The sequence below is a fragment of the Rhinopithecus roxellana genome, chromosome 3 (assembly GCF_007565055.1).
Source record: "Rhinopithecus roxellana isolate Shanxi Qingling chromosome 3, ASM756505v1, whole genome shotgun sequence".
In the NCBI taxonomy this organism is placed as follows: Eukaryota; Metazoa; Chordata; class Mammalia; order Primates; family Cercopithecidae; genus Rhinopithecus; species Rhinopithecus roxellana.
The window spans coordinates 83,740,019-83,762,721 of NC_044551.1; the positions used below are offsets into that span (position 1 = coordinate 83,740,019).

At 40.0% G+C, this 22,703-nt stretch overlaps 1 protein-coding gene across 6 annotated transcripts in view; it reads right to left on the reverse strand.

Moving 5' to 3' along the window:
• Positions 1-22,703, reverse strand: part of DROSHA (drosha ribonuclease III) — a 140,093-nt gene that overhangs the window by 82,178 nt on the left and 35,212 nt on the right. For all 6 annotated transcript variants that reach the window (XR_004056362.1, XM_030927417.1, XM_030927416.1 and 3 more), the window contains 5 exons: positions 19,533-19,619; positions 17,398-17,484; positions 10,422-10,493; positions 8,806-8,887; positions 7,793-7,867 (listed from right to left, as the gene is read on the reverse strand). Coding sequence is in view for 5 of the 6 variants with exons in the window: in XM_030927417.1 (XP_030783277.1) it covers positions 7,793-7,867; positions 8,806-8,887; positions 10,422-10,493; positions 17,398-17,484; positions 19,533-19,619 (403 nt within the window). In the remaining variant the exon portion in view is untranslated. The remainder of the gene's footprint in view (positions 1-7,792; positions 7,868-8,805; positions 8,888-10,421; positions 10,494-17,397; positions 17,485-19,532; positions 19,620-22,703) is intronic.

Sequence of the window (22,703 nt, forward strand, 5' to 3'; positions counted from 1 at the left end):
AGATATTATAACAAACCGACATAAATAAAAAGCAAGTAAGAATAAGAAGACCACAAAATACCTGAAAAATGTGGAAAGCTACTCATTCTCAAAGAAGTTCAAGAAACATGCAAATAGTAGCATCAGACTTTTTGCTTATCAGATGGACTAAACCAGGAATGTCCAATCTTTTAGCTTCCCTGGGCCACAATGGAAGAATTGTCTTGGGTCACACATAAAATACACTAACGACAGCTGATGAGATTAAAAAGAAAAATCGCAAAAAACTCATAATGTCTTAAGAAAGTTCATGAATTTGTGATGGGCCATATTCAAAGCCGTCCTGGGCCAATGTGGCCCCTGGGTTGCAGGTTGGACAAGCTTGGACTAAACTGTAAACGACTAGTAACATCCTGGCCAGGTGTAATGGCTCATGCCTTTAATCCCAGCACTTCAGGAGGCCGAGGCAGGCAGACCTGAGGTCAGGAGTTCGAGACCAGCCTGACCAACATGGCAAACCCTGTCTCCACTAAAAATACAAAAATTAGCCAGGCATGGTGGCAGGTCCCTGTAATCTCAGCAACTTAGGAGGCTGAGGCAAGAGAATCGCTTGAACCTGGGAGGCAGAGGTTGCAGTAAACCGAGATGGCACCACTGCACTCCACCCTGGGCAACAAGAGTCAGACTCTGTCTCAAAAAAAAAAAGACTCGTAACATTCAGTATTGGCAAATGTATAGAAAAAGAGTACTTTCTGTTGGTCAGAAAGAAAACTGTTGGTCAGAACTACAAATTGGTATGTCCTTTCTAGAGAAAACTTGGCCAACATCATTCTTAATTTAAAATGTGCATACTACCTTAACATGTAATTTCACTTCTAGAACTCTACCTTACAGAAACAAACAAATGCAACAGGATAGACACAGACTATTTCTGAAGCATTTATACGAAATGGGGAAAAAATGGAGAACTCCAAAATATTCATCACCATAGGAATTATAAACAAATTAATGTCTATCCATACTATAAAATGCTAAGTATGTATCAAAGAATGAGGCCGAGACGGGCGGATCATGAGGTCAGGAGATCGAGACCATCCTGGCTAACACGGTGAAACCCCGTCTCTACTAAAAAATACAAAAAACTAGCCGGGCGAGGTGGTGGCGCCTGTAGTCCCAGCTACTCGGGAGGCTGAGGCAGGAGAATGGCGGGAACCCGGGAGGCGGAGCTTGCAGTGAGCTGAGATCCGGCCACTGCACTCCAGCCTGGGTGACAGAGCAAGACTCCGTCTCAAAAAAAAAAAAAAAAAGAATGAAGCAAAGCATTTACAGTACAGAAGTACAGAGAATGCCTGAAGTATCTGAGTTAAAAAAAAAAAAGTTATGTAACATATTTAGTATTATTCTACTTGAAGAAAAAAAGCATAATTCTCCTTACAGCAGTTAAAACAATACAAATCAAGCCATTTACAGCATTTACTCATTTTCACATGTTCAGAAAGAAGTGTTCACTGTTTTTACTTTACATATTTTTGTACTGTTTGTATACACACGCATACACACAGAGTCAACTCAATCAAAAGCAAAAGCAACATTTCCATTTTCTAAAGAAAGAAATTGTTCTTTTCAATAAATGGTGCTGGGTCAATTGGATACCCACATTGAAAATACTGAGTTTTGACCCATATCTCATATCAACTGTGAAAACAAATTCAAGACTGATTACAGCTCTAAAAGTGAAGAAATATAAGTATCTTGACTTTAGCATAAGCGAAAATTTCATAAATATGATACAAAAAGCTCTAATCATAAAGGAATATGTATCTATAAATTGGACCACATAAAAATTAAGAATGTCTATTCATCAAAAATAATCATTAAGAAGATCAAAAAGCAATCTGCAGAGAAGGTATTGGCTATATACATATATATATATATCTGTCAAAGAACTCACATACAGTATATATTTCTAACAACCTAAAAAAAAAAATTCTACTTTAAAGTTCATATGGAACCAAAAAAGAGCCCACATTGCCAAGACAGTCCTAAGCCAAAAGAACAAAGCTAGAGGCATCATGTTACCTGACTTCAAACTATACTACAAGGCTACAGTAACCAAAACAGCATGGTACTGGTACCAAAACAGAGATATAGACCAATGGAACAGAACAGAGCCCTCAGAAATAACACCACACATCTTCTACCATCTGATCTTTGATAAACCTGACAAAAACAAGAAAAGGGGAAAGGATTCCCTATTTAATAAATGGTGCTGGGAAAATTGGCTAGCCATAAGTAGAAAGCTGAAACTGGATCCCTTCCTTACACCTTATACAAAAATTAATTCAAGATGGATTAGAGACTTAAATGTTAGACCTAAAACCATAAAAACCCTAGAAGAAAACCTAGGCAATACCATTCAGGGTATAGGCATGGGCAAGGACTTCATTTCTAAAACACCAAAAGCAGGCCAACAAAAGCCAAAATTGACAAATGGGATCTAATTAAACTAAGGAGCTTCTGCACAGCAAAAGAAACTACCATCAGAGTGAACAGACAACCTACAGAATGGGAAAAAATTTTTGCAATCTACTCATCTGACAAAGGGCTAATATCCAGAACCTACAAAGAACTCAAACAAATTTACAAGAAAAAAACAATTCCATCAAAAAGTAGGCAAAGGATATGAACAGACACTTCTCAAAAGAAGACATTTATGCAGCCAACAGACACATGAAAAAATGCTCATCATCACTAGCCATCAGAGAAATCCAAATCAAAACCACAATGAGATACCATCTCACACCACTTAGAATGGCGATCATTAAAAAGTCAGGAAACAACAGGTGCTGGAGAGTGTGTAGAAATAGAACACTTTTACACTGTTGGCGGGACTGTAAACTAGTTCAACCATTTTGGAAGACAATGTGGCAATTCCTCAAGGATCTAGAACTAGAAATACCATTTGGCCCAGCCATCCCATTACTGGGTATATACCCAAAGGATTATAAATCATGCTGCTACAAAGACACATGCACACGTATGTTTATTGCGGCACTATTCACAATAGGAAAGACTTGGAACCAACCCAAATGTCCATCAAGGACAGACTGGATTAAGAAAATGTGGCACATAGACACCATGGAATACTATGCAGCCATAAAAAAGGATGAGCTCGTGTCCTTTGTAGGGACATGGATGCAGCTGGAAACCATCATTCTGCACAAACTATCACAAGAACAGAAAACCAAACACCGCATGTTCTCACTCATAGGTTGGAACTGAACAATGAGATCACTTGGTCACAGGAAGGGGAACATCACTCACTGGGGCCTGTTGTGGGGTGGGGGGAGGGGGGAGGGATAGCATTAGGAGATATACCTAATGTAAATGACGAGTTAATGGATGCAGCACACCAACATGGCACATGTATACATATGTAACAAACCTGCACATGTATACATATGTAACAAACATGTACCCTAGAACTTAAAGTATAATAAAAATGAAAAAAAAATCCCTGAAATTAAAAAAAAAAATCATTGAGAAAAAGGCTGATATTGGCCAGTAGAAAAACGGGCAAAAGACTTGAATGGGCACTTTAAAAAAAAAAAACACTCTCTAGGTACCCAATAAATATATGAAATGGTGCTCCATTGTATTAGTCATTAGGAGAACGCAAATTAAAATCATAATGTGATACTTCTGAACACACATCAGAATGGCTAAATTGACAAAGAAAAAACTAAACGCCAAGTGGTGAGAATGTGAAATAACTTGAATTTTCATACACTGTTAATGAGAAGGTAAAACAGCCCAGTCACTTTGGAGAACTGAAAGTGTCTACAAAGCTTAATATACACACACCCAGAATTCCACTTGGTATGGTATATATGTAACAGAAAAATACATTTATGTGCTCACTAAATGATATGTACAGGTCTTTGGTGAACGTACATATGCTATTCAAATATACAGATTCAGATATATAGTGAATATATGTACATATATAGGAATATAGAACATGAATATAAATGTCATGAATATATATATACACACACATATATATATAATGAAAATACCCAAATGTCCATTAATCATAGATAGGTTTATTTTAATTTAGTCATCCCATGTAATACTACATAGTAGTGAGAACGAGCCAACTACAGTTAAGTGCAACAGGATATGATTCTGAAAAACATTAAACAAAAGATGGAAGCAAAAGAGAATATAAAATTCTAGTTTTCATAGTTTGAAAACAGGTAAAACTAATACATGGTGTTTCAAGTCAGAATAGCAGTTACCCTTGAGGGTCTCGGCAGTGACTGGAAAGGGGTCCTAAGGGGGTTCTTGGAAGCTACTAATCTTGATCTGGGTGCTGGGTGGATGGTCATATTCACTTCGTAAAAACTCATTAAGGTCCTATATTCATGATACATGCACTTTTCAGGATTTATGTTACAGTTCAATCAAAAGTTTACTTTATAAAAATGAGAGATAATACCAAAGACTATTTGAAAAGCAGACTCACTAGTAACCAAAAACATGAATATTTAGATAAGGCATTATTATGACCAATTAAATAAAATCAGTAAGCAAGTATTTACTGAGTCCCTGCCACGTGCCATAAAGTATGTTAGGACTAGTGATACAACAAGACAGACAAACGTTTACTCTTCAGCCTCATGTAACTCACCACTGAAATTTTTTAAAAGAAAGAAAGAAGAAAGATGAGCAAGCCTAAAATGCTAAAAATGAATAATAATGCATTTTTCATGGCAGCACAAACTGATGTTATTCTTTTGACAAGAAATTTGGCACTATATATCACGATATTTAAAAATATCCATCTGCTCAAGGAATTATTAAAAAAAGATGCAAATCGTATCTAGTAGATGACAACTATGTAAAAAATATCCTTATGCACAGAAAAAAATGAAATTATATATCAAAATGTGTTTTTTTTTTAATTCACCGTTTTCTAAAAGATCTTTAACAAAGTCACATTATGAAAAACAAATCAACCATAATTTCCTATCTAATACCAAAATGCATTTTATTTATTAGATATTTTTCAGTATCCTTCAGGGTCTTCTTAATATGTATATTTTCAAAGGGGAGTCTAATGAAAAGGTAAACGCTGTTTAAAAACAAATCAATAGACCTTTTTCTTTACGACAACCTAAATGTTATCCCTACATAGTTATGTGAGAGTTGAAATCCCACAAAGTAAATATCTAACATCAGATTTTTCTTTAAGGAGATTTTAAAACTGCCCACTTTCTCTCAGACATTTGTTTGGTCATAAAATGCCTAGAGGAAAGTAGATACAGAAAGGAAAAGGCTTTTCAGCAAATTCACTCTAACACCATTTTCTAATAAGTTTACTGCTGAAGCTCCAGTCTAAAATCAAAAGATTCATTCACCGGAAGAGAAGAAAGGGCATCTCAATAAAACAAAACCAGATATAAAGAGGAGAAAAGCTTTTGAATGCATTTCTAAACAAAATAAACATGAACAGTAATACTAAAAATCTGAATAATGCTAACCTAAAATAAACTAAGCCATTTTGACTGTCTGGACTGAGGAAACAGTATCAGGAAAAAATCTTGACAAAAATCTAAACCAGACAGAGTAGACAAGAAGAATCTAAAGCCACACAAGAGGAGTCAAAGAGACAGGAGGAAAGTAAGGAGCACCCAGGCACCAGAGCAGGGAAGAGACTAACACTGAGGCACGTCCTCTGCACTTGGTCTGTAGGAGGCTGCCTTTGGCATCGGCAGCTGCAGTGGGCTAGGGACAGTTAGAGGGGGTCTGGCACTGAAGCAAAACTTGGTTGTGAATGGACAAGGGCACTGGAAAAAGCCAGACTCCAACAGGCTCACTGCAGGGCTCTCAGGCATGAAGGAGACAGGGGCTCCTGACCGAGGGAGACAGGGGCTCCCGACCGAGGGAGACAGGGGCTCCCGACCGAGGGAGACAGGGGCTCCCGACCGAGGGAGACAGGGGCTCCCGACCGAGGGAGACAGGGGCGCCCGACCGAGGGAGACAGGGGCGCCCGACCGAGGGAGACAGGGGCGCCCGACCGAGGGAGACAGGGGCTCCCGACCGAGGGAGACAGGGGCGCCCGACCGAGGGAGACAGGGGCGCCCGACCGAGGGAGACAGGGGCGCCCGGACCGAGGGAGACAGGGGCGCCCGACCGAGGGAGACAGGGGCGCCTGACCGAGGGAGACAGGGGCTCCCGACCGAGGGAGACAGGGGCTCCCGACCGAGGGAGACAGGGGCTCCCGACCGAGGGAGACAGGGGCTCCTGACTGAGGGAGACAGGGGCTCCTGCCCATGGGAGGACAAGAGGCATAAGGAGGACAGCATGAACACAGGATTGAAATTCTTTAACTGCTGATACTGGGTGGAAAGGTTACACAAAGAAAAGCTCCCCAACCAAGATTATAGACCACAGATTTATAGCAGCAGCTATGTTTTATTCTCCAGCATTACTGAGCGGCCCACATATAGAAGAAAAGGCAAGCAGTTGGATTGATGACATTCACTTGGAGATGGTGGCCATACAAGCAGCTGAGACAGCTAGGACTGACAGGATAAATATCAGAGCACAGGACCTGGTGGGGAAGGCAAAGGAAAGTAGCCATACATAAGGAGAAGATGGAAGATCCAAGTAGAAGCAAAAGGCAATAGGGACATGAGAGGCTAGACTGAAGGATGTCACCAGAAAGTGAGACACTGGAGTTAAATTCTAGGGAGAAATTAACGTAGGGTGGTGGCATGGTCCAAGGTTTTTATCTCAAGATTAAGTGACTGAGTGGTGACAATCATTACAGTAGAAAAAGTCAAATAATTATATAGCTCAGGGTAGAATGGTAAGTGAAGTTCACCAGGCTGGTAACAGAACCTTGTAGAGAGAGGAAAGTGTAAGCCAGGTTTCACAGCACTTGATAAAGCAGGTAATTCACTAGGAAATAAATAAAGAAGGAGTGGGAATAGGGTGGCAGAAGCCTCAAGGAGAAAGATTTTGCAATCAAAAAGGCGACCAAAAGATTTCATTAAAAATATACATATACATATAGTTTTTTTATTTTTAGAGACAGGGCCTTGCCATGTTGCTCACGCTGGTCTGAAACCCCCACTGGGCTAAAGTGATCCTTCCTTCTCAGCCTCCCAAATAGCTGAGACTATAGGTACATGTCACTAAACTGACTCTAAGCATTTTTTAAAATACCAAATATAATGCCAAATATTACAGTTGGATTCTTTTTAAAAAATTAGAGAAGTTAAAATATTGCTTTTAAAAACTGTCATATATTTCCTTATATATTTTATTGGGAGAAAAAATTATTTTATACCTTTTTTTACTACAAAATGAATTCAAGCACATGTCAAAAGACAGGAAAAAAATCACTATAATCCTACTACCTTAATGCAACTATTATTACAGTATTTTTTCAGCACAGTTATAATCATATTACATTTAAAATGTTATTGTTTTCCAATTAGCCACATGCATTTTTTAAGCCACCATCATTTTTCCACATTAACACACCTGCATGATGTTTTGTCAAGTAGATTTCTAAAATTTATAAATCCGTTCTTCCATTGTTCATCTAATTTGGGCTACCATAATTTATGCAGGGACATACATCCACATGTATAATTTTACATTTCCATGCCTAACCTGAGAAGTAGATAATTAACAGTACCTAAGGTGGGAAAGTTGTCCCTGAAGATTGAAAGGAAAACGGCAAGCTTATTTTCAGATGCACTATCTCACCAGGTCACTGACAAGCCAGAAGATTTACCTGGAAGAAATCTTACAAAACGTGGCATGAAATGAAATCTTGGGCAGCAGGGAGGACTGTCTTCAAACAAAGGACCTGAAGCAAACAAATGAGAGAAAAAAAAAAAAAGAAAAGAAAACTCAAACAGTCTTAAAAAACAAGCACTGCAACTTAATTTCTAAGATTTATGATAACCACAAAAACTACCACCAGAAGTAAATGCATAAAAAATACCACCACCTCCTGCCACTCCTCCTCAGTAGCTAAATCAATCATTGGTAACTGCCACAAGCATCCAAGGACAACTGCAATGAGGAGACTACGCAAAGGCAAGAAGAGGATGAAAGCCCCAAGCGCAAATACATATAGTAAAATTATTTTTAAAATTCAAAGTTATCAAGACTTATTATAATTGAATTATTACATGATATAATGTGACTATGTGTTCATTCTTTCCCATTTTAATCACTACACTAAAAAATGTTGAGAAATGCTATCAGTTTGAAAAGCCATTCATCAATAAATAAGTAACTGTTTATTAGAATACAGATACTTCCAAAAGAGTAAGCTACTATCCAAGAACCAAGCATCAAGTCTTTGAATTCATCTAGTTCACTCTAAGTGTCTGCATGTGTGTATGTGTGTGTGTGTGTGTCTTAATGACTAACCAAAGTTTTGCATTTAAATAAACTTCCATCTTAGATTTATTACAGCAAAGTTTACTAGATTTAAAATATTAACTAATGGTAATTTCCCAGGTACACATATATCAAGGTAGTTACACATAACAACTGGTACCATCTTTAAGCTGCTACCAGCTAATAATAAGCACTGTCAAACTGTATAAAGTAAAATCCATAGAAACTTATTTATGTCAAATGATAACAAGCATTCCTGTGAATAACACTTTTCTCTGGGTATTTAAAAAGTAAGAGAAATTTCAACTATCTCCTTACAATTTTTATAAGAGTTTTCACATATACCATAGCATTCTTCGATAAGCATTACTCTCTTCTTTAAATCCTATTACTCACCTTTAAGATTCCAGTCATACAATTCCAAAATATCTCTAAATAGGAACAGGGAAAAGAGTTCAAGCCCTTTCACACAAAAATTCTGAAAAACAAACCAAAATTAAATTACTGTAGATTGGCAAAATATATATTAACTGAAGGTTCAACTTCTTCTTGTCAAGTGTCTTTAAAAATGTCTGTTAAAACTATACTAAGACCATATAGTTTCCTGAAAAGTTTAGCCACTGATCACTAGTTTCAGACGGAAATGAAATAGACAATAACGCCATTAGGATTCCTTAATGTCAACTTAGCCCTTCTCAATATACAAATAAAACGAGAAATTTAAAAAGTAAGGCCTCACTTATATTATTTTTCTAATTCAATTATAAACTGTGTGAGAATCTTCTGAGGATGTTTTGTTAATTCAGATTACACATATGTACCTGATAGGCTTGTCCTTCACCCCCGCCTCACACATCCAGAATAACGGTCATGGAGTTACAAAAAAACAGAGGTCATGTGTACCCAAAAAGTTCAAATTCGTAATGAATGCAAATAAAGGGCTAAGAAAAACTATACAACTCTGCACCAAAATTTCTCCTGTAAACAAGCTAAACAGATGATATATTTGCAAGTGAGACTTATCTCATAATTCTTCCTCCTACTTGTTTTGCTCGGGGTTCATAAATTACCCTGCGTGAGATCACGCCAGAAGTTATAAACTTTTACAGTAGCAAATGAAGGTATATGACCTTAAAAACCAAAAGGAAGTTAAAAAAAAAAAAAAAAATCCCTTCTAGAGCAGAAGAATGAAGGGGTGGTTCTTTTTATTTAATTCTTTTTGAAAGGAAGGTACAATGAGCAAGACTTGCTCAGAATGAAACAGGTGCCAACTAGGCACACATGTCATGCCCATCAATTTCCCCCTCCATGCTCCCTGCCCATGACAGAGCTGTCCCATTAAACAAGGTTTGCAAGCAGAGCCAGGGGCGCCGGAAATTGACCCTGACTCCAACACAATGTTAAGTGCACAAGCTTGTTTGCTGTCTAGTTGTTATTTCTTAGTATGATTTGTCGACACCACTAAATTCAAGATCAGACTATGAATCATTCTGAGATTCACATTAATCTTCCTTTGGAATTTTACATCTCTTGCATGTATTTAGATAAATCTGCTGCTGTGCACCCGCAATGAAAAACAATTAGGAAAAAATATGTAAATATATGGGAAGAAAAACGAACCAAGCATTGATCTTGTCATTGGAGATAATGAATAAGATGATTACAACAGCTATCAGATTGTTTCACTATTCCAATTTCCCCTCTGATAATGACCAGTAACCAAAATCTGTCCCCTACGTAAAAGAAACTAGAAACAGATGTAAAGTTAATATCAGCAGATGTAACACAAGGAGAAATGGGTTCAAAAGACAGGTCAACAAGTTGAAAATTGGCCTGAATTTTAACCTTGATACTAGAGCTACATTTAACTGACTCTTTCAACAGTGATTATGATACTTTACAGATATTCCTGGCAAAAGCCAGATCTGGCCAAGTTCAATGCTTTCAAATAGTAGTGTGGAATAAGCAAAAGAGCAAACGACATCAAACCATTACACAATCTTTTCCCTTACCTCCGGCATCATCTCTTCAATGAAATGAATCGTGTAGTCTATGTTGAATCTAATTACTTTACACAGTGGAATCTGCAATAAAAAGAAGTGAGGTTCAGTTCCCCAACATCTCCCTGCAGGCTCATATTACACACGTTTGTTACCTGACCCATAAGGCCACGAACCAAATGAGAAGGCTTCACCTTCATCTCAGTGGCTAACAACACTGCACATGCAGCTTGACCACAACTGCTGGATTTTAATGACAAGAACCCAGCTGTCCTGGCCTCTCCAAGAAACCTGCATAATGTGGTGCTTAATTAACAGGATTAGCAGCAGCAACACAAACATAACAAGAACCCATTAAAACCACACATATCACATCTAAAGAATTAATAAAACCATAACCATAAACATTTCTGTTTCTCAAGTTTTTAAAATATTTTAGAATCTCTGGCTCCTTAGGCAGATCAGGGATAGCAGGGTGATAACTCATCAATTATGGATTCACAGGTCACTGAAAACACCCAATTCATGCTCCCCAGCTGGCTCGTGAGCAAAGGCAATTGTGGTAATAAATATAATAATAACAAGTGATAATAAAAATAATAATAGCTAACATTTTTTGAGCCAGGCACTGTCCCAAATGCTTCACAATATTCATGTAACCATCACAACATCCCTATGACATAGGTTTGGCTACCATGTCCACTGAACAGTGCAGGAAGCTAAGGCAGAAGAGTCATCAAGTACCATCCCTAAGACAACAGCTAGCTCGGTGACTGGAAAGTCTTCCTCTAGACCCCAGCTCTTAGCCACTAGAGTATATCCTTCTCGTTACCTGTTCTAACACTCAGGATACATGTGAAAACGAAGGAAGGCTAAGCATAAAATAAATCCACACCTATCTTACTTTACCAATGTATCATCAGACAATTGCCTACTGCCTACACATAATAGGTTTTCCGTAAATATATTTTTGAATGAATTAAAGAATAAGAAAGGGAGGGAGAAAGATTACTGCAGAGAATTGGCTGGCTAGCTGGGGAAAATAACAGACTCAGAAGTCCCAGAGATGCGTTAACTGAGTTTTTCCGGCTGCTTAATCTGACCATAAGATGATTTTATATAGATGTAATCATTTTCATAAACCATAGCAATCAGAAAGAAACAAACTTTAATTCTGTCAGTGAAAGGGATGGTAAGAAAAACAGAAAAATAGTCTTATAATGCCATCTACTGGAAATCTTTTTCTGAGATACAAAGTTTAGTTATTGGGGGCTTTTCCTTTTTATTCTAAAGAACAGTGGTTAATTTGAGTGAAACTCATGATAGCCATTATCATTTTTAAGTTCGACTTTGTTCTTAAAATCATTTAAAAATATTTAAGAGTTACAAAATTTTGCATGATTCAACATATTTTTAAAATACCTATTCTTTGCTAACAACTACATTAGATTCACAGGTACTCTAAAATAAGCTACGGGTCCTATCTTAAGAGGTAAAGATGTGTAAGAAGAAAGGCATGTAAGTAAATACAAACAGAATACAATGCAATGTAACTTCTAAGTTCAATTAAAAAACAAACAAGCAACCAAAAAAAGTATAAAGTGCAAAAGAACCAAAGAGGAGGTAACATATGAGTTGTCTTCAAAGATGGGGAGGGGCTGGGTATGGTGGCTTATGCCTATAATCCTAGCACTTTGGGAGGCTGAGCAGGGTGGATCAACTGAGTTCAGGAGTTCAAGAACAGCCTGGCCAACATGGTGAAACCCCGTCTCTACTAAAAATACAAAAATTAGCTGGGCATGGTGGCGGGCATCTATAATCTCAGCTACTCAGGAGGCTGAGGCAGAAGAATCGCTTGAACCCAGGAGGCGGAGGTTGCAGTGAACCAAGATCGTGCCACTTCACTCCAGACTGGGCAAAAGAGCAAAACTCCATCACAAAAAAAAAAAAAAAAAGATGAGGAGGGGAGGAATTTTCCAGGCCATCCAGAAAAAGTTGAGGCAGAGCAGCTGTTTAGTTTCTAGCAAAATGGAGGAAAGGGAGCTGAGAAGTAGTAATTTCACGGTTCAGACAGAAGTACGTGGAGAGAGAGATGCCAGGTGATCTAGAGAGGAAAATACGAACTCTATTACGCAGCCTTTACAAACCATCTTAAGGTCAGGGCTTATGGATATATGGCAAGAAGAAATCATTCAAGTACTTGAAGTTAGAGATTATCATCATCTACATTTCAGAAGAGACACTGTAGAAACAGTGTTGTAATGGCTTGTAAGGGAACAAAGAAGACCAGACTGAAGTCTAATGCAATAGTCCAGGAGCCAAATGAAGGGAAGACAGGAAAGGAAGAGAAAAATTTTAAACACAGGAGATATTACTGAAATATACAGTGATCATTCTGATGTGGAAGGAAGAGTGAAGAAAGAACTGAGGATCATTTCTGGGTTTCTGGCTTAAGTGACCAACTAGGTCACTTAATTCAGGAGGGTGTCCCCTGAGTACCTCAAATTCAATATGTAGGGAAGATGACGAGTCTAGTTTCGCACAGGTTGAGGGTAAAGTATCTGAGGAAACATCAAGGAGGTTCATTTCAAAAGGCAATCTAAAATGTGAGAGTGGAGTATTAATACAGAGGTACATGTCACAGCTATAAATATTGATCTGGTGGGGATCAGAATATGCATGGGTGGAACTGAATTACTCAGAGAGTACATAGGAGAGAAAACAACGGGAGCTCTTGGGAATTCTCAAGAGGTAGGCAGAAGCAAATGTGCAAACTTTCCTCCTTGCTATCATAGGAAAAAGCACTCTGCTTGATGATTTATGCATGTACAGTCCTTTTCCTATTTCATTTTAAGTAAAATCACTTCTTGGAATTCCTTCTGTGACCTCTTTTCTTTGTATATACTTTATTTTCTTTTGGGCTTCCATCCATACCACCAGAGCCATTCTCAGACACACAAATTTGGAAAGGCAGGATCTCCTCATCTATTCAAACTGTGATCTCTCTAAGTGTCAAGGAGAGCTTGTTATTTTGCTACACAATGGTCAACCAAAAAACTGTAACTTCAAAGATCACCAAAATACCTCCCAACAAATGCCATCAAATAATATAAATGACTACTATCATGTTTGAATATTTAAAAGTAAAGACTATCCTATACTGACTTATACTCTTATCTTACCCTAGCAAAAAACCCAAAACACTAAAAAACTCTCCAAACCTCCATCTTCTAACTCTATTTCCACATACTGATTGACCAAATCCAGGGGTCAGCAAGTCCACTCCAAATGGGAAGCCAACTAAAGTGGGAAGGAAATGATCCAGGGGTTTTCCTGTGCTTTGGGGAATATGACAAAATACTATGTAACTCATACATATATCTTACATTTTTTTCTTTTTCTTTTTTTGAGACGGAGTTTCGTTCTTGTCACCCAGGCTGGAGTGCAGTGGCGGGATCTCGGCTCACTGCAAATTCCGCCTCCTGGGTTCAAGCGATTCTCCTGCCTCAGCCTCCCGAGTAGTTGGGATTACAGATGCCCACGACAACACCCAGCTAATTTGTGTATTTTTGCTAGAGACGGGGTTTCACCATGTTGGCCAGGTTGATCTCAAACTCCTGACTTCAGGTGATCTGCCCACCTTGGCCTCCCAAAGTGCTGGGATTACAGGCATGAGCCACTGCACCTGGCCCTTTTTCCTTTTTTTTTTTTTTTAAGAGATGGGGTCTAGCTCTGTCACCCAAGCTGGAGTTCAGTGAGGCAATCAGCTCACTGCAGCTTCAAACTCCTGGGTTCAAGTGATCCTCCCACATCAGCTTCCACAATAGCTGGGACTCAGGCCATTTTGAACTCCTGGCCTCAAGCGATTCGCTTGCCTTAGCCTCCCAAAGTGCCAGGATTACAGGTGTGAGCCACTGTACCTGGCAAATACACATATCTTTAAAACTTCAGATAAGTTGTCAAAGCTCTTAACATCAGGTATTATAATAAATGTGCTCCACAAAAAGGTAAAATTCTCCCAGAATGCTTTATACTCAGCCAACAAGTCTTTCAATCCACTTCAAGACCTTAAGAGAACTTGTAGAACTAGATTTGGTGGAGATTCTATCATTACCATCATTTGCATGACATTCTTGCTGACATTCTCTCTCTAGCAAGAAAAGGAATCAGAGTGGTAAAGCAGTTTAACAATTTTTTTCCTTAGGAGGCTATTTCAAATTCAAGAAGCCTTTGATGGATCTAATTCCTATGAACTGTACAACACTCAGCTTAAAACTCAGTTTATTTTTATCAACATCTCTGACATAAATGATGGGGTTTGTCACAGAATAAAGTTCTCATCGAGAACTTGAACATTTACATAAAATATATGCTGAACAGCCAGGTGCGGTGGCTCAAGCCTGTAATCCTAGCACTTTGGGAGGCCGAGATGGGCAGATCACGAGGTCAGGAGATCGAGACCATACTGGCTAACATGGTGAAACCCCGTCTCTACTAAAAAGAAATACAAAAAATTAGCCGGGGGTGGTGGCGGGTGCCTGTAGTCCCAGCTACTCGGGAGGCTGAGGCAGGAGAATGGCGCGAACCTGGGAGGCGGGGCTTGCAGTGAGCTGAGATCCGGCCACTGCGCTCCAGCCTGGGCGACAGAGCGAGATTCCGTCTCAAAAATAAATATAAATAAATAAATATATATATATATATATGTTGAAGCCAGAAATTTTTTCTGTCCTTTTGTTTTATAATAACAGTAATGACTGTGACTAATTTAGCATCAGTGGCCTCTCAGGTCAAACCTTGTGCTGGGGGACATTTTTAAAAATGATGTTTTCTATTCACTTTTGCTATAAACCTAAAACTATTGTTTTGTTTTTTTAAGTCCATATTTTTAAAAAATTATGTCTGATTCTCACTAAAACCCCAAGCATTGCTATCATTCATGAAGTTCAAAGAATTCACTTGTCCAAGGTAAAAAAAAAAAAAAAAAAAAGGATTAGAAGATTCAAACCCAGCTCTGTCTGAAATCCTTTCCAAAGAGAGAGGTGCCAGTATTTATTATGTGCCAAACACCATGATAAACACTTTTCTTGTGCCATCTTATTTATTTTTCACAAAAGCCAATGAGATTGCTCCAACTAATACCCTCATCTTACAGATGAGAAAGCCAAAGCTTATACAGATTGAAATGTCAAATCACAGAGCTATCACTAATTTTAAACCCTGGTCTCTCTAAAGCCACATCGCTATCCTTCTTTGTTTAAGGTGATCCTAAAAGTCAAAATAAGATCTCTATTAATTCTAGGGAATCAAGAAATAAGATGAAGAATAGTTTTAAGTATTTTCATGCTAACTAAATTCTGTGTATTTATAAGCCCTTTGTGGGGGGAAAAAGAGACAGGCAGTAGATGGTGGGGGGTGGAGGGTAATCAACTCTAAGGCTATGAGATTTGGTGTAACAAAGGGTTTGAAAGTTTGTGATACTTAAAAAAAAAAAAAGCAAAGAAATCATGAAAGTTCAGAAACCTCTTAGTACCTTTCCATAAAGATTATTTAAGAATGGCCTAATATTATTGCTTTTCTATATTTCTTTATTTATTTGAGACACAGTTTCACTCTTCTGCGCAGGCTGGAGTGCAGCAGCACGACCTTGGCTCACTGAAACTTTTGCCTCCCAGGTTCAAGTGATTCTCATGCCTCAACCTCTCGAGTAGCTGGGTTTACAGACGCACACCACCACCCCTAGCTAATTTTGGATTTTTAGTAAACACATGAGGTTTCACCATGTTGGCCAAGCTGGTCTCGAACTCCTGACCTCAAGTGATCCACCTACCTCGACCTCCCAAAGTGCTGGGATTACAGGCGTGAGCCACCGCGCCTGGCCCATATTATTGCTTTTCTACATTAGTGAACAACAGATGGTCCCCCTTGAAGAAAAACATATATATTATCAAATGATTTTATTTTTACATTTACAATGTAATCATCTTCTCAAAGAAAATTCTCTAGGATAAAAAATACTGTGAAATAAAGAAAATCTCATTAGGAAAACAATTTGTCTTAAATTAGCATCACTGCTATGGAATCATATCTACTTATACAAAAAAAATGACAAAAAAGGCTAAGGTAAGGCAAAGATCTGAGTCTTAACTGTACTCTCCAATGGAACTGAATTTCATCTGTGAAGTAAACAGTACTAAAATAATTTTTCAAATTGCAGATGTAATTTCATGTAACCAAACCAGAAAAGGTTAAACAACATTCCATTTGATGTGGATATATAATAGCTACAATTCAATAACTTCTACAACAGCATCTGTACTGGGTCAAGTACACTGCCACACATCACTTCCTGTGCCACTGCCAGCCAATTCACTCTACATCCAACTGGAGTAAGACAGACAATTCCTGGGACTGCCAGCATGGAGATGGAAAGATTCTGACTCACGGATCAGGAACTTCCATTTGAACCAATTACCAACAAAGCAGACTTAATACCTGTATAAAAATATCATGAATCCGTATGTCAAAGTCTCTTGAAGACACATTCCTGGGATTCAAAAGCAGAAAATGTACTTCATGAATTCAGGCTCCAAACGTCCTGAATAAGCTCTGTTTCTTTTGCTCAGAGACTAAACAATGGCTTCTCCTTAAAACTTTCCAACTTTCTTTTGAAGGACAACCAACCCAAAATAGCTTTAACACATTACTCCACAGTTTATCCTCCTTTTCCAAGCTTTCACACTCTCAAAATGTTACTCTGACACGTTTACTTACAGCATTTAATGCAGACCGAACCTGTGACTCATTAACACAGACGTCACACTGCCACCTGACACACTACTGCAGACTTCCTGCAGCTCATTCACGTTACAGAGGGACGCAGAGGAAACGTTTCTTAGGAGGCAGATGACAGGAAATGTTTTGACTTTTGGAAAGAAGGGATGAAGGAGGTACAAGGAAAGAGAAAAGCAGCCAACTAGCACATACTTACATTGGTCAGGGGGGCATGTGCAAACATAGAAAATCCTTCAAAGATATACTCGTGATCATCGTATTCTATGACAGTTGGCCTGTCAGTCTAAAAGCAAACAGAAACATGAACCCCAAATTAAATAAATGACACAGTTTGCATGTGCAGAAATCCATCAGGACTCAAAGTAACCAATAGAACATAAGGACTTCCTTTCAGACACCAGGGAGAACTTTATACAAAGTTTAATTTTACATGAAATTCTCTGGCTTCAGATAGTAAGTATAATATTTATGTACTTAGACAATTAATGATGTAATATTATGGGTGCCATAAATAAATCAAAGGCTATACTAAGCTTCATTTTCTAGGAACTTGTTTTATTTAATCTCACAATACTACCAGTTTTGTTCTTAATGAACTATGTTTCTGAACTAACAGAAGTCCTAACAGGAGCAAGGTAAATAATACAGCTAACTCAAATGCAAAGTGGAAAAAGACTCAGCATCATAGAGTGGAGACTAGCAACAGCCTAGAAGTCTCTGAAAGGCCTCTGGGTGCCAGAAGGTCAACCCCTCATAGCTCTACTCCCAGCCTCTCCAAGAAGTCAACCAACCAAACACTGCAAAAAATCAATTCCCATACAAGTTCAAAGGCCTTAATTCCCAGAAAATTAGATTTGTAACTAAATAATACATATATCAATCTAAGCATGAGGGACTCTATTTCTTATGCCATTCTTATAACCCAACATTGTGTGTGTGCGCGTGTGTGTGTGCGCGTGTATGTGTCTGTGTGTGTGTGTGTTTTTGAGATGACGTCTCACTCTGTTGCCCAGGCTGGAGTGCAGGGGCATGATCTTGGCTCACTACAAACTCTACCTCCCAGGTTCCAGCAATTATCGTGTCTCAGCCTCCTGAGCAGCTGGGATTACAGGCATGCGCCACTATGCCAGGCTAGTTTTTGTATTTAGTAATGGGGTTTCACCATCTCTACTAGGCTGGTCTCGAACTCCTGACTTCAAGTGATCTGCCTGCCTCAGCCTCCCAAAGTGCTGGGATTACAAGCATGAGCCACCAGGCCCAGCCATTTTTAACCTTAAATGCTAAATATGGCAGTAATTATTAAGACTGATGGCCTATAAGACATACTTCTAACACAGATACTAGATTTCATTCTTTTAAACATTATCTACTAAGAACAACTTGGAATAAGGGGGAACAAAAGAATATCGAAATATATATTATTTGTTTTGCCAATATTATTGTTAATTTATATTTGAAAACCTTAACAAAGATGGTCTAAATTAAATAAAAGAGAGCCAGGCACAGTGGCACATGCCTGTAATCCCAGCTACTTGGGAGGCTGAGGCAAGAGGATCACTTGAGGCCGGAGTTCAAATTCAGCCTGGGCAATAAAGTGAGATCTCACCTCTGAAAAGAGAAAAAAATAATGAGCAAAAATGGTATAGCCACTTTGGAAACAGTTTGACATTTCTTCAAAAACTTTGTTGTTGTTGTTGTTGTTGCGCAGGCTGAAGTGCAGGGGCGCGATCTCGGCTCACTGCAAGCTCTGCTTCCTGGGTTCACACCATTCTCCTACCTCAGACTCCCAAGTAACTGGGACTACAGGTGCCCGCCACCATGCCCAGCTAATTTTTTGTATTTTTAGTAGAGACGGGGTTTCACCATGGCGCCCACCAGCACGCCTGGCTAATTTTTTATATTTTTAGCAGAGATGAGATTTCACCGTGTTAGCCAGGATGGTCTCGATCTCCTGACCTTGTGATCCGCCCACCTCAGCCTCCCAAAGTGCTGGGATTACAGGCGTGAGCCGCTAGGCCTGGCCGCTGTTCACCAATTTTTAAGAGATGTGGAAGTGTTCTATATTTTCTTCCCACTCCATAGCTCCAACATTGTTGGCTACTATGAATTTGGCTATTAAGTGATGCCAACAATATTTAATGAAAAAAAGATATAGTAGTATAGTGAAGAGGAAGCTGAAAGAAACATCATCGTGATAAAGATCAATTTCTCAACATAAAAATAAAATATATTTCAAAGTAAGAACATTTAAGAACGGAGTAACTTTAGCCTATTCACATTTTACTCTATGTACATTTTAAATGATATGCATGTGATTCTTTAGAAACTTACTAAAAAGTTCGTAGGTGGGGAGACTGTGATCCGGTAGTGGAAAAGTCTGCCAGCATTGTTGGTCATAGGACGACAGGGCTTGATAGCCTGAGGGGAAAAAAACGAAAATCAGTTTACAAGTATAACAGAGTATTTTTACTTAAAAATATATTGTATTTCCTAGATTCACATCTAACAAAAGAGATTTTATGTCTGTTCCTTCACAGACTGGTAGGAAAGAACAGTACTGGCTTTGCCATACCTAGACCAACAAAAAAGGGCTGGCCAGTCTCCAGCTCTCAGCCACTTCCTCAGGTGCTGGTGAAGCAGGGATGTCCAATAAGGCCAAAAATGTCTGAGGGTTTTGGGGCCTCCAAAATACCGTGAACTTGGCAAATGAGCAGTTACCATCCATGAGGGTGCCGGGGGACACCCACTGGACCACGAGTACACATAGGTGGCCTGTCCATAGTACACACAGGTGTTCTTCCACCTGACGAGGCGAGTAGGCCACGTCAGTTGTAAGGAGAGTCTGAAGGAACTCATGAGGTTTGCCTGAGATGGGCCCATTTGGGACTCCCCTTTATTGCAGCTGCCAGTAGAAGTAGCTCTGACCTTGCTGCAGACCGCTGGACTGCATCTCGTCCTGTGGGTGATGGGCCTGGGAAGCCCAAGGAGAGCGATGCCAGCTGTCAGACCTCTGGCTAGAGGGTGCCAAGCTGGGGCTGGGAGAGGTGTGAGCTGCAGCTGGGAACACTTGGTTGGGTGGTTATGTCTTGGCATTTTCCAGCATGGCAAAGGCCCATAGAGCTTGATTAACTTCAGAGGCCAAGAGAGCTCGTTTGGCCTGTGATGGGGATCCCCTTAAAAACAACTGTAAAGTAGGGCCAGGCAGTGGTTCATGCCTGTAATCACAGCACTTTGGGAGGCCAAGGTGGGAGGTCTGCTTAAGCTCAGGAGTTCAAGACCAGCCTGGGCAACATGGCAAAACCTGTCTTCACAAAAATTAGCCTGGTGTGGTGGTGCATGCCTGTGGTCCCAGCTACTTAGGAAGTAGAGGCAGGAGATCACTTGAGCTCAGGAAGCGGAAGTTGCAGTGAGCCAAGATTGCACAACTGCATTCCAGCCTGGGTGACAGAGGGAGACCTTGTCTCAAAACAAAAACAAAAAGAAAATCATAAACATTTGGCTGCAAGGTGGCCTATACAGGGCTCTCCCAGCGGTGCCCCAGTCCCATGGAGGTGGCAGCTGCATAAACCCACTGAAACATGCTTAAATGTTCCTTCCTGAACTTTACACCAGCCACTTTCAGCCCTTGATGGAGAGGTTCATGCTATGGTGTGCTATTCTCCAAGTCATGAACAGTCACTGCAGCACAGGACAGGGACAGCTTATGGCCGCCCGCTCTATGCCCACAGCCCCATCAAGTTGTGCTTCCTGGATAACCTTGACTGGGTGTTGAAGTCATGAGAGACCTTACCATCTTTGGAGATAGCTACCGTTATATTTTTCAGTCTGTGAGTTACAGACCACTTCCCGTGTGATACACACAGTACAGCCAGTGACAACTTTCTCACTGAGTCCCTGCATCAGGTCTTCAAGGAGGCTCTGAATTTCTGTCCTTGACAAAGGGTAAACCTCTTTGCAGACTTCTACGGTGTCTGGGGCATGCCTCCTCATCTGAGCAGGCTGTGGAGGTAACAGCCACTGTCCTAACCATGACCCAGGTGGTGATTGGTAATGCCTGTAGTGCAACCAATGGTTACCCCGCAAACTCAGGATCATCATTCCACAGCTTGAAGGCCTATGGATCAGACAGGCCAAGTGATGCGACTCTGAGCTGAGGCTGTGTGACTGGAGTACACAGCACCCAGCAGGCATCTGAGGATGGAGCACATCCCTGGAGAAGCCGCGCAGTCCCATCAGGAGTGCAGAGGGTATAACGTGTCCTTCAGTGATTGTACAGACTTGCAGGGGATCATCTTCTAAATCCCCCACTGGCAGACAACAACATAGAGGCTTTCTGCAGATAAACCTGACCTACGACTTCCTGGCCTAGGGTGTCACAATCCCAGGATCCTTCAGGCTGAGATTCTCCTCTGGCACAGCAAGGGCTGGAGACACACCAGCTGGCAGTCAGCTCATGAAGCCAAGGGTGTCCCCGGCATCCAGACTGTCCTCCTCCACTTGGGAGCCTGTCCCCGCTTACTAGGGGCCTGGAAGGATCTTAAGAATAATTTTGGCAGGTTTTGCCTGGTGGCAATTTCCATAACAGAGGTAAAAAGTACACACAGTAGGTAGCAATTGGCCAGAAAGCAGAACAAAAACTGCCAGACCTGCTGTGGAATAGTCCATACGGCTCACCCGATAGCTGGATCAGAGCTAACTCTCATGATTCTCTCAGAGAAATGAGTGCCACTACTCACCTGCTTAGGCAAATGCCATCACCATCCCCAACTGTCGTGTTGGTGGGTGGGGTGTTTCCAATGGACCTAATTAACCAGCTCTTTCAGGAGACACTTCTCCCTTTCCATCTGATTCTCCTCAAAGATAAGTCTTAGTTACCAACCGATGCTCAAGCAGTTTGTTCTGCTTATTCTCTTACAAGACGGACAGCAGATGCAGGCCAGATATAGCCAGGGAGTCAGATGACCAAGTCAACAGGAGGGTCTTCATCCGGAGACCATACTCAAGTTTGGAAGATCCTTCTCCTTTACTTACACCTGTATTCAGTCCAGATCAGTTACCAGATGTCTCTTTTCTAAAAGGAGTTTAAACTATTCTTGTAAGGGGAAACTTTAAGACTTATGAAAGCTCCATCTGTGCCGAGGTGGCCTTGTCTCCTGGAAATCTCCAGGCTAGGTTGTAGACTGCTGACACAGGCTGACACGGACAACACTGCTGACATGGAGTATCGGCCCTGTGAGACACCTGAATGAAGTTATAGCTACTCTTAATCTTATAGCCACAATATGCCACTTACAATATACTCCAGAGGGGGTTCAGACCATAAGATTTAAGGATCTTTCTAGATCTAGAATCCTATGACCATCTTCCTTTTACTTATAAAATAACATAATAACTGACCTTTGGTTATACTTATGAATAAACTGAAAAAAAAAAGTGGGGAAATTAATCTGAGAACTAACAGCAGCGAGAGTTAATAGGAAATTTTAAAAGCTGGAAGGAATA